This window comes from Lissotriton vulgaris, chromosome 7 (genome assembly GCF_964263255.1).
Source record: "Lissotriton vulgaris chromosome 7, aLisVul1.2, whole genome shotgun sequence".
NCBI lineage: Eukaryota > Metazoa > Chordata > Amphibia > Caudata > Salamandridae > Lissotriton > Lissotriton vulgaris.
In genome coordinates this window covers 329,307,890-329,320,376 of record NC_141695.1, presented here as the reverse complement: position 1 = coordinate 329,320,376, position 12,487 = coordinate 329,307,890, and the positions used below count along the sequence as shown (strand labels likewise).

The window sequence follows — 12,487 nt, the reverse complement described above, 5'->3', positions numbered from 1 at the left end:
CCAGTTCGATATGCTCTTGGAATTAAAATATAACCATCTCAGACTATGGGCTCATCGGAACGATACTTATACACCAATGTGCGCTCTCAATAGTACAATGACAGTAGTTGTTTTATAATCACGAACCCATTAACCCATTATGTGGAGCGGATATAACATCTTGCACACCGCCCCTCTTACTATGCTGGAATTTGTGCATGCCCTAGTTACATACTTAGGACAGTACTCTACAGCTGAAATAGACCTGTTGCTGGCACTTCTCGGTGAGTGATTCTAGAGTTTGGATTTATTCACCTTTACAGAGCGGTGCTTCACCAATGTCCTGAGCCGCAGCCAGGTGGGGTGAGGTCTCTACTTCTCACGAACCAGGTAAGAAGTAGTTTGTGAAACTTGAAAAGTTTCAATTTCTATATAAAAAACGCTATACACTAGTCCAAACAGTGTGGTTGTTCGTATTTTTTAGATATGAACCTCACCAATGTTGATAAATTACAACAGGTGTAAAAGTAGGCTTATTTTGGACAGGTGGTGAGGAATATGCTCATGCCATGCATTTTTATTTCAGTCCATCGCTGACTGTGTGAGAAGACTTGGAACAAGCACATCTAAGAGGTCCAGGTGACATTTACATATCAATGTTGTTCCAGTACTACTTTTCTCTTATTTTTAAACACTTCTGTCACATTTGGGGTTTTTTTTCTGTCTGCAGTAGCGATATATTTAGGTCCTGAAGAAAGCAAGGCTATTGGCCATATTTGCTGAAACATGTCGACCACGTTCCACCACTAGACAGTTTATAAGTTTTCCCTGTCTTGGCTATTTTTAACATTGGTGTTAGCAGCTATATTCTATTACATTTTTTTGCTGCTCCTTAAACCAATTTTATTCACTTTTTCTACTTTCTTGGTATTTCTTTGCACTGCACACACACTTTTTTACCCCGTCAGTTACATTTCCAACACATATGTTTTCAACTCTAGTACCAACATATACTGACTAACAGGAAGGCTAATTTCTTTCTGTTAGAAGAACAAGATCAAGTACAGTGTTGGTCCTCGGAGCCCCAAATGATGAAGGGCGGTTCCGAGTGGTGACTGATGGGTGCCAGAGACCAGACACCTAACTTGACCTGGCCCCTTTAATATCAGTACTTTAACAGTTATATGGCTAGAGGGAGCATTTCACCTTCACTGTCCTCGATACTTGCCTGTCGAACTCTTGACCCTCTGATACTTCTTTGTGGTATATGTCTGTTGGGCGTGTATTCAGAGCAGGTCATTAAATTGCCCTTGGGTCCCCTTTAATGTATGTGGTGTGGACAGTGTATGCAAACACCATCCACGCGTTTGTGTGCTAGGGCCCGCAGCTCTCCTCCGTCCCGCTCCCCCCACCTCCCTCCGCCCGTAGCTCTCCTCTGTCACTGCCTCCTTAGCCAGCACCTCACACTGCCTCCTTGAGTGCTGCTGTGTGGGGCGCTTGTTTTGTGTTGAATGCATTAGAATACAGGCCGGTAAAAAATGTTGGAAATGCACAATAATCCGATATTGTTTCCCCTTCTCATGCACAAACGTAAACAGCAAAATCACAAAGAAATCTGTTTTAAAATAAATCGAGCGCTGTCTTTATCGTTTCAGAATTATTAGAGGAAACAGAAGGATAAATGCCACGTTACAAAAGAATTCTGATAATTTAACACTAAATGGTTTTCACCCACCAACTCCATTGGCTGTTCCAGAATAGCAAAAAGTAATACATTACTAGTGTTTTTTCTAAGAAAGATGTCAACCCTAGCCAGGAGCCAAAGCTTGATATTTCCGTGAAGGTCGCCTGTTCCTCCGCTAGACTGCTGTGAAAGGGTAGCACTATTAATATGAAGAACTCGCATCACAACCCGATCAACCTTTATTTTAGAAGTTCACGAAAAATATGGTATGTCGCGTCCAGATGCTTCAGAGCAAAACCTGCACACTATTCATGGTAGAAATATTATATTTAGGAATGGGTGTCTGGCTCTGTGTGTGTGTGTGTGTGTCTGGCTCTGTGTGTGTGTCTGGCTCTGTGTGTGTGTCTGGCTCTGTGTGTGTGTGTGTCTGGCTCTGTGTGTGTGTCTGGCTCTGTGTGTGTGTCTGGCTCTGTGTGTGTGTGTATGGCTCTGCGTGTGTGTGTCTGGCTCTGTGTGTGTGTGTCGGGCTCTGTGTGTGTGTGTCTGGCTCTGTGTGTGTGTGTCTGGCTCTGTGTGTGTGTGTGTCTGGCTCTGTGTGTGTGTGTGTGTGTGTGTCTGGCTCTGTGTGTGTGTGTGTCTGCCTCTGTGTGTGTGTGTCTGGCTCTGTGTGTGTGTATCTGGCTCTGTGTGTGTGTCTGGCTCTGTGTGTGTGTGTCCGGCTCTGTGTGTGTGTGTATGTGTGTGTATTTGTGTGTGGGGCTCTGTGTGTGAGCAATGCCAATAGCTCTAACTTTTCCAAAGGCGAAACCATTGCATTGTAAATGCTTGTTTTTAATGGACTTTGGCCGCTACTTAATAGAACAAGAAAGGATGCATATTTAATAACATTGCAATTTCCTCGTTTGTTATAAGAATCAATAAGTATTATGCCCTGATCGCTTTACGGTACATCTTCTGCCAAGTGTTAGGCGAACCGAACCATAGTAATGGAGAACTTCATATTGACTTTACTACCTGCCTTTGATTGGGTGGTTCGTCTATCTTCTCTCTAAAGCCCTCGGAGAGCCATAAACAGTAAAGCAGAAGATCAGCCAGGTAAAATAAATTGACTCTCGTGCACTGCAATGCAGGTCTGTCCCACTGATGCGCGAGGACTCCATTACATTGCAGCATTGAAGTCACCTCACGCTGCTTCACTGAATGCCCACGGCTCCATTTTCTGTATTTTGGTGCAAACCCTTTTAAAGTTTTAATTACAAATGTTAAAGCTTTGGAAATTGAATAATGTATGGAAATAAGTGGAAGAGTAAATCCTAGTTCAACAGAATATGTAACTCCTGTTAGCACCACACAGCCAGCGCTGCCACATAAATACACCAATACATGGTAAAGCACAAATCAAACAAACTAATATCAATTAAGGGTCGAAAAGCTACCTGGAGGTGCGTGGCATTTTAAACAAGCATTGGCATAGCCAGTAGGTCTCGCCTTTGGGACCTTATAAGTGTTTAGCCATAACTATTGGTACATGTGGAGGATGGTTGCACTTGAGGCAAAGGCGCACGTAGAGCATCAGGCACAGGAATCTGGGTACTTCTGGAGCAGTGCTACAAATAAGCTCATGTAAGACAAGCTTTATAGATCTCATTGACAGACAATCCTGTGCAGACAGAAAGGGTGTTATGCAGCTGCAGCAAGGAGTGCCAGAACCAGTGTGTTTTCATAAGATAATTGTAGGACAGGAAACAGGCATGTTCCTGAAGAGTTTCCTGAGAAAGGTCTGTGCAAGGTGCACTTTTTGAAAACTGAGATGCAGGGATTTTTTTCTTTTAGGATTACATGTTTTGAGAAATTTCAGTCATGGATCACTACTGAGGACATTAACTGGGAGTGTCGACATGTATCCAGATTTCTCCTTAAACCACAATGTAAATTTGTGGGTACATCGAGGTGCTGGGCTGCAAAGGGGAGGCGCTGTATAAAACGTATACATAACACGTTAGCCCTTTGCATTGAATGAGCATATTAGCACACATTGGTATTAATCAGTTGTGCCAGCACTGTGAATTCGCATCTAGGGTGGCTATGTACCCATTCTCATGGAAATATGCACTGTTAGGATCTTCAGCATGCCCATTTGGGTGCCCACATTTGGGTCTCGAGATGCAGACCGAGTGAGGCTAAAAAACATCAAAGCGCTTCGACTCTGTGAACATGTCTGCACAGAGACTCTGAACCGATCATGGGGGGAGGCCAGTTAGAAACACTGATGACAACGAATTGTGGGCAAAAAAGACACTTTTTATTTAATATTCCTCACTGCACGCCCTATCACACAACCAGCTCCGCAGTCTCCTGGCGTCGTAGCACACCGAGGAGGCACTCGGCCTCCGAGGTGGGGCCCTATGATGAAGCATGACACTGACCAGGTCGGTGTGTGAGGGCTTTCCTATCCATCCAAAATTGGATTGGTAAACTTGCTCCGTCTCTGTGACTTTAGAGACACGTACAACCTCTCTTTTCTTGCTATGTAACAAATTGTGGGCATCAAAGGGTAAAGGGTGGTTAAGAGTAGTGACCGGGGAGGGAGTGATTTGTGGGCGGGGCAGGCATAGACGGGAGGGAGGAGGTGGGTAAAACATTTAAATGTGCACACAAACTATCTTGCCCTTTTCCGACGTAAGTATTTAAATATTAAGGAGAAGCACAATGTCTTTGAGCAGCCACAAAAGCATAAGGGGAAACACACTGCTATTCAAATGCTACAAAAGCACAAGTGCTAAAGTGTAAAAATTACAAACTATTGAAGCAATATTATAACAAAATGTGCTACTTTGCTACACAAATCTCCTTATGTATGTTTAACAAAAATGTATTGCAGGTGTTGCATAATTAGCCATATAAATCATATATGTGAGCCACTGAAAATCAAAGCAGGGTAATGCACTACGGAATACAGGGATCATGGATTGTGGAATAAACTGACAGAAGCAATTAATGAAAACAGCCACTTAAAGTTCAAGAGACTTTTAAAAGCTGAAATCTTCCAACGTTCTTTGAAGAGGCACATGCCACATCATAGCCAATAAAGAAACATCGATATCACAACATATCTCCAGCACACACATGTCCCCATGGGTAAGGGCCCAAGCCCTCAAGCGGTGAGGATGACAGTGATGTGTATCACGATTACTTCTTTACATAACATAACATGATAACATTGAAGGTTCAATTGCGAATCTGGAAAGGAAATTTAGCATTTAAATGAAACAATATGGGATGGTTTCAACCAGCAAGGCCCTGATCTAAACTGTATAGTAAAGGTGAACGTGCACTGACACACAAACAAAGCAGTAGGCCAGGGAGATGAGGGCTGGGTCTAGACGGCCGCAGCAGCTCTAATCGAAGACCTCAGATTGGAGCACCCCTCATGACCACACCCGGCTAGGGCTGTTCTCATCATTTCAGCAGAGGGATTCACCTAAACTGTGCACAAACACCACACCCGCAGCATAATTCTACACCTTCATCACACATGCAGGTATGCAGGCTGAAACATGAGCTCCCGGGGGCGCTGGCAAGACAGCGCCTGCATTTCTGCAGAGAATGTGATGTCTTCAATCTCGACACGGCTTGGTTTCTCCTTCCAGCTCCCTTTTCATGCCAGACGTCCCTTCAATTGCGGAGGTATTGACAGTACAAGGGGCCCCACACAGCAACTCCCGTCAGCGAAAGAAAGAAAAGGTCGTCTCCTCACCTTGAACTGGCAGTCGCACGTGACGCTGTCTCCAGTCCTTAAACACTGCCCTTCAAACGTACAGGTATTGGTGTCACAAAGAACAAGATACATATGAGAGATCGAGCGCGTCAGCAAAAAGGAGTCATAACGCTCGTCCATCACAACACCCAACATATTAGACAAAAAGTACATACACCTTTAGCAACACATGCAGACCTAATTGCTATAAAAGTAATTTTACACACCCATTCTTTTCCAAAGCTCGTCTGGGAACTCTTAAAGAGGCGCATATCAATTCCTATTAATAGCACTGCAAAGAAGCTGCAAAGCAGCAAATGTTATTTACAGAAGTTACACTATTTTCCAACTGTTAATTTACTAACTTTTAAGAAGAAGCTGGACCATATTAACTTAAGAATTAAACTTTACTTTTAATTTTAGAAAAAGGTTTTACTCTGTGATATACCACAATATTTGTTGTTCTATTTTTGGGAACTACTCTTATAGTGTTGTGTCTTACCTACTATCTTTTTAAGTTTTCAAATCTGCTTCTCTCACTATGCTTCTTCCTTTCCTTGATTAATTGTGTCCATTTCATATGGATGTTGAATGCACGATTGAATATGCGTATAAAGTGCGGTGAAGTTGTAAATGATTTGTCTTAAGCCATTTTCAAGTTCAGGAATATTGGTAGCGTAACATGCAAGTAGGATTCATTTATAAGGTAAGAAGAGGTTTAGAGTTTTGACGGCTTTCATTGTACACTCTCGTCCCTTCTTCATCCCGCGTTGCAGTTTACCTGTCTGACTCTGACACATACATAGAGACGAAGAGACAGCACACACACACACACACACCCACACACACACACACACACACACAATAACAGACACACAAATCCAAACACACACTCACACAAAGATGCCCACAATGACACAGAAACGTATGGATGGACACACATCACCCAACGATAGACGGGTAAAGAGACATGCACACAATGACACATAAAGATGTGAACAAGGGCATACAGACATCCGCACCATGACCAAGTGACACACAGACAGAGGCGCACAAACACACCCACTGCAGTTCGTCTATATCGTGGGTAAAACGAAATTTCTAGCCGGACTGAGGGATGTGTCCAAGGTCTGTCTGCTCCAGGAATGTTGTGGTGTGTAGAGGAGTGCGGTGGTTATGGCAGGGGGAATCTAATAACTCCCCCCTCCGAGCCCCTACCACCCCCCCCACCACCAACCCCCAAGCCTGTCCAGCCACGACGTGTAATATCCTCGCGGGCTGGTGAAATGCCCTCACAGCCCCGGCCTTAGAGGAGGGTTTTTGGAAGCGGGTACAAAGGCGGGGTAGGATGAAAGGGGAAGGCAGAAAGTGAAGGAAAAGCAGAACTGGGCGGAGGGAAGCGAGCTTTGGTGCGCTGTGTGTGTAAAAGTTAAGCCTCCTTACTGTGAGAGTAAAAAGTCTTCTGGTGGAGTACTGTGAGTAGGGAAGGAGTAAGCGAGCGCTGCTGGGAGGGGAGAAGCGGTGGGTGCAGGCAGGTGAGACAGTTAGCATGCTGAGAGTGAGTAAATAACAGTCTCGGAACTGGACGGCAGCAGAAGGGGAGGGGGTGACAGAAATAAAGAGCAGGCTGTATTACAGGTAGAAGGGGTAGACTCGGGCTGCAGTCCGGGCTAGGAGTTAGGGGCAGAGCTGGGCTCCTGACGTTCCATTTCCCTCAGTGAGGTATAGCTGGAGTCCAAGTATTTTAGGGCCTCATGTTATGGCTGACCATAGAGCTCGAATGGGAAGTGAAGCAGGGCCTCTCAGCTGGGGATAAACCTGGAATGGAAGTGTGCACGGCCTCTCAGCTGATTGGGAAGCAATGCACAGCCTTTCTGCAGGAGGACGACCTGGAAGGGAAAGTGGTGCAGGGCCTCTCAGAGAGGGGACAGAGGGCGGTGGTCTGCAACTCCGTAGAAAGCTCGGAGTCTTCTTAAATACCCCCAGAGACGAAGAGGCGGAGGTCGTTAACTTTAGGCACAGCAAAAACAATAAGTTTGCCGGAGGAAAGGGAGAGAGTCCCTATGTCGCGGGCTGCTCATCTGTTAGGAGGCACAGATTCAAAATGGGTTGGAGGAGAGGGGGTTACTTACAGTTTTTGTGGCAGGATTCTTCCGGCTCCAGAACAAGTATTGTTTCCTCTGTCCTTTCCTCAGTACGTGCTGGTCCGATCTCGGCTTGTTGGGAGTCTGTACTGGGGACGGGACCCGGAGCAAGGCCCTCCGTGAATTATGTGAGAGCTTGAACAGCGCCTCCTTAATTCCTGCCTCGCCGGCTTCAGTGATCTTCGGTCTCACGGTGTCTGCCCTCCCTCGTGCCCTTCTTTCACACTAAGTGCGCGAGCCTCTCCTCACAGCCAGGGGCTGCATTGCCTCACAGCCTCAACTACATACACGGAGGGCAAAGGGCAAAGCAACTGTCAAACATTTTCAGAGTCCATGTTAGCAGTGAGAGAAGATTGCCCCAGAGTACTACCAGTAGTTGTCGAGCTGCATACCGTAGTTTGGGCAGAAGTGCTGCAGTCAGGCTTCCATGCCCTGCGCTGCCTTACTTGGGGAGAAAGATGCTGTGTGCTCTGCTTAGGTGGAGGCGACCGCGGGTGCTGTACATTGGGAGGCCAAGTACGAGGAGCTTCACAGGTGAGCAGCCGGCTGAGAATGGCCGCTACCGGGACACCGTGCTCCTGCCCCAAACTAACTTCCCAGCTAGGTTGTCCGGAGATCAATAGGTGAGCAGCAAGCTGCAGATTCAGGAGGTGAGGACATTGGGCTTTCGCATACAGCTTTTCCACGGGACTTAAAGAACAAGCACAGAAAAGAAAAGCACAGCCCCGCGGCCACTAAAGTTAAAGTGACGCTGAGGTCACCACTCAAAGGGGTGTCACTGGCACGAGGCTGGAAGTCCATGTAAGGTGTTTACCTTGCGGGAGCCGCGCTCGCTCCCGCAAGTAAATCGCCACACGTGCATGCGCTGCCATTGAAGGCAATGGAACGCGTGCACGTTTTAGCCTGAAAAAGGCAATCAATGGCATTAGGTCCGTTCCTATGCAACACATGCATGTTGCGTAGGCGAGACCTAAACATGCAAATCATGCTGTTAAAATCATGTGGTGGTTTTGCATGGACCTAAAATGGTACTTAAAAATGCAGATTATCTTTTCTGTTCGGTTGGAAAACCCTTCATCTCCGTAATTTGACAGCAGGGCATAGGGAATGTTTACTTTAAATCAGCGTCTTTCTGTAGCAGCAATCACGGCAGACAGAGACTCAGCAAGGAAACTGTAAACCCTGCTGCTTTCAGCTGTCTGCAAAGATAATTAAAAAGCACCACAGGCAGCACCTCTGGGAATCTGGCGCCATTTATCCTCCCTGACTGCCCTCATTGGTTACCTGCCACAGAGTGATTCCCAAAGCAACCAATCATGTGCATCCTGTCCATGCAAAGGTGAGGCGAATTTGCATGTGAAGCTATAGTAGAGTTTTCACTAAAGCTAGGTTGGCGGCTTTAATGGAGGTTAAAATGAACTCCAATCACAGAGGCAAAAACTAGCAGCGCTACTTAATCTTGTATAAATACAGGACAGCGGCGGTCGTGTGAGGGAAGAATATTAAGTGACTGCAGCGGGGTTTTATGGAGAACGATCATTAGTCGAGCTCCGAACAGATTGGTCTGTGAGAAGCCTGTTTAGCATTCAGGCTCTGGCGACGCGGCAGATGGGGGAGGCGCGCGACAGCAGGGGGAGACGCACGGCTCGCGCAGCGGCAGGGGGGAAGGAGGGGGCCTGCGCGCATTTGCGGGAGCGATAATTGCTGCCATTTGCCGGCACGCGCTCCCGCTAGTAGATCGCCTCACATGCACGCATTGCCATTGAAGGCAATGGAACGAGTGCACGTTTTGGGCTGAAAAGCCCAAGCGATGGCAGAAGGTCTTTTCGCCTTGCAGCGCATGCGCGCTGCGTAGGCGAGACCTAAAAAGGGAAATAGTTGTTTTAAGCACTAAAGCTGGCCAGAGATTAATAAAGCACTTTGGAAGTTTGCAAATATTGTGGAATGTGCTATGTAAATGCACATAAAATTGAAAAATAATTATTAATAGTTGATCATATAGATCTTAAAAATGTGCTGTAGTAGATGTTACTTTATTCAGTATTGGGGTATCTTTCATAGATTCAAATGCTTGAATCATTCGTGCCTTTCATTCACCCTAAGTGCGCGAGCCTCGCCTCACAGGGGCTGCGTTGCCTCACAGCCTCGACTACAAACACGGAGGGCAAAGGGCAAAGCAACTGTCAAAAATGTTCAGAGTCCGTGTTAGCAGCGAGAGAAGATTGTCTCAGCGTACGACCAGTAGTTGTCGTGCTGCATACCGTAGTTTGGGTGGAAGTGCTGCAGTCTGGCTTCCATGCCCTGCGCTGCCTTACTTGGGGAGAAAGATGCTGTGTGCTCTGCTTAGGTGGGGGCGCCCGTGGGTGCTGTACATTGGGAGGCCAAGTACGCGGAGCTTGACGGGTGAGCAGCCGGCTGAGAATGGCCGCTACTGGGACACCGTGCTCCTGCTCAAACTAACTTCCCAGCTAGGTTGTCCGGCGATCAATAGGCAAGCAGAGAGCTGCAGATCCAGGAGGTGAGCACATTGGGCGTTCGCATACAGCTTTTCCATGGGACTTAAAGAAAAAGCGCAAAAAAGAAAAGCACAGCCAAGCGGCTGCTAAAGTTAAAGCAACGCTGAGGGCACCACTCAAAAGGGTGTCACTGGGCGTGGCCGGAAGTTAATGTAAGCTGTTTACCTTGCGGGAGCCGCACTCGCTCCCGCAAGTTAATCGCCACACGTGCACGCGCTGCCATTGAAGGCAATGGAACGCGTGCACGTTTTAGCCTGAAAAAGGCAATCAATGGCATTAGGATCCTTTCCTATGCAACGCATTCGCGTTGCGTAGGCAAGACCTAAAAATGCAAATCATGCTGTTAAAATCATGTGGTGGGTTTGCATGGACCTAAAATGGTACTTAAAAATGCAGATTATCTTTTCTGTGGGTTGGAAAACCCTTCATCTCCGTAATTTGACAGCAGGGCATGGGGAATGTTTACATTAAATCAGCGTCTTTTCTGTAGCAGCAATCACAACAGACAGAGACTCAGCAGGGAAACTGTAAACACTGCTGCTTTCAGCTGTCTGCGACGATAATTACACAGCACCACAGGCAGCACCTCTGGAAATCTGGCCCCATTTATCCTCCCTGACTGCCCTCATTGGTTACCTGCCACAGAGAATTCCCAAAGCAACCAATCATGGGCATCCTGTCCATACAAAGGTGAGGAGAATTTGCATGTGAAGCTATAGTAGAGTTTTCACTAAAGCTAGGTTGGCGGCTTTAATGGAGGTTAAAATGAACTCCAATCACAGAGGCAAAAACTAACAGCGCTACTAAGGGCCATATGTAGGTGGCCAAATACTGGTCGGTAAAGCCGAAAATCAGTAATTTTCGGCTTTACTAACCGGTAATTAGCCCTGTGCGATGTACGTATTACCGAATGCCGTCTGTAATAATGAATCTGTAAATCATCATCAATTCCTTATTTACCGATCGGTGAACACCGAAGCAAACAATACCGAATCGGTAAATAACGATTCGGTAAAAATCCCAAAATGCGATGTAGCAAAAATCGGTAATACCGAATTTGGAACGCGTGCACGTTTTGGGGTGAAAAGCCCAAGCGATCGCAAAAGGTCTTTTTGCCTTGTAGCGCATGCGCGCTGCGTAGGCGAGGCATAAAATGGGAAATAGTTGTTATAAGCACAAAAACTGGGCCGAGATTAATAAAGCACTTTGGAAGTTTGCAAATACTGTGAAATGTGCGATATATATGCACCTAAAATTGAAAAATAATTATTAATAGCTGATCATATAGATCTTAAATGTGCTGTAGTAGATGTTACTTTATTCAGTATTGGGGTATCTTTCATAGATTCACATGCTTGAATCATTCCCCGTCATCCAAGTGGAAGTCCCACGGTAATATAAATAAAGCAGTAATTAAAGAACTTTACAGGCTATCATGGAGGCAACCATGCATTTAATAGCCTATATACCTCCTTTTCTAAAAAAGGACCAACCTAGAATACAACCAATCAGCAACCAGCACCCTCTATATATATTTAGAGCAATTGTTTTGTGGCTGGAAATCCACATCTGCTGGATACCATGGTTTGAGTAGTGTGTGGTTTTGTGTTTTGATCTTCAAATCTCTGAAGTTCGTTCTTCGCCATCTTGTGGTGTTTGGAAAACAGCACTCAAGCAAAGCGATAAACTGGAACTATTGCACTTCAGGACACAGTTCTTTTTGTGACAATCTGAGGCAATTGTAATGCGGAAAAAGTACCAGAAATACGTTATTCTAATGCACGATTTGTAGCACTTGGAAGGGCTGTGGAAATTTGTCCGCACATCCTGAAATCACTGTTGGCTTGAATCAAATACTGTAGCGGATGTTCGCAACAATAGTTGCACCCTCTCCACCCTAAAAAATCTTATTCCCTGTATTGTTCACATCTTGGTACTGTCTGCTCTCTGTACCTCTAACTACATGTGGAATGAGTAAGTCTTTAACTGAGTAGTAGGCAAAGACTAAATATACACACAGGCAGAATAAACAAGAAAAGTCTTGAGTAACACTTGTTCTTACCTCTCCCCAGGGCCCCGATGCTGTAAGCTCTGCTCTCGCCGCCACCAAGATCCTGAAAGAAATGTCCCGGATGGATCAGGAGGCTGAACAATCGAAAGCCATGCGAGAACTGGCTGCCAAGTTTGAGCACCTGGCTGTCGGTGTGTTACTAGGAATACATTTTCAGTTGGTTTTTCACAAATAGCTCAACTGCATTTAGATTTCGCCTTCTGATTTGTCATTAATGTCACTACTGTTGGTAAAAAATGCGTCTGGAGTTCAGAGACTTTAACATTTGCCATCGGGTTGTGTAGAAGAAGCAGCCCTAACATCAGAAGAGTGACTTTAACCAGTTCGTAACACTGT

At 45.8% G+C, this 12,487-nt stretch overlaps 1 protein-coding gene across 1 annotated transcript in view; it reads left to right on the top strand.

Annotated features, from left to right (window-relative positions):
* The window catches only part of LOC147701495 (transient receptor potential cation channel subfamily M member 4-like), a 1,534,183-nt gene that overhangs the window by 875,710 nt on the left and 645,986 nt on the right, over positions 1 to 12,487 (top strand). The window contains exon 13 of the mRNA XM_086929348.1: positions 12,153 to 12,282. Within this exon, the coding sequence (XP_086785474.1) occupies positions 12,153 to 12,282 (130 nt within the window). The remainder of the gene's footprint in view (positions 1 to 12,152; positions 12,283 to 12,487) is intronic.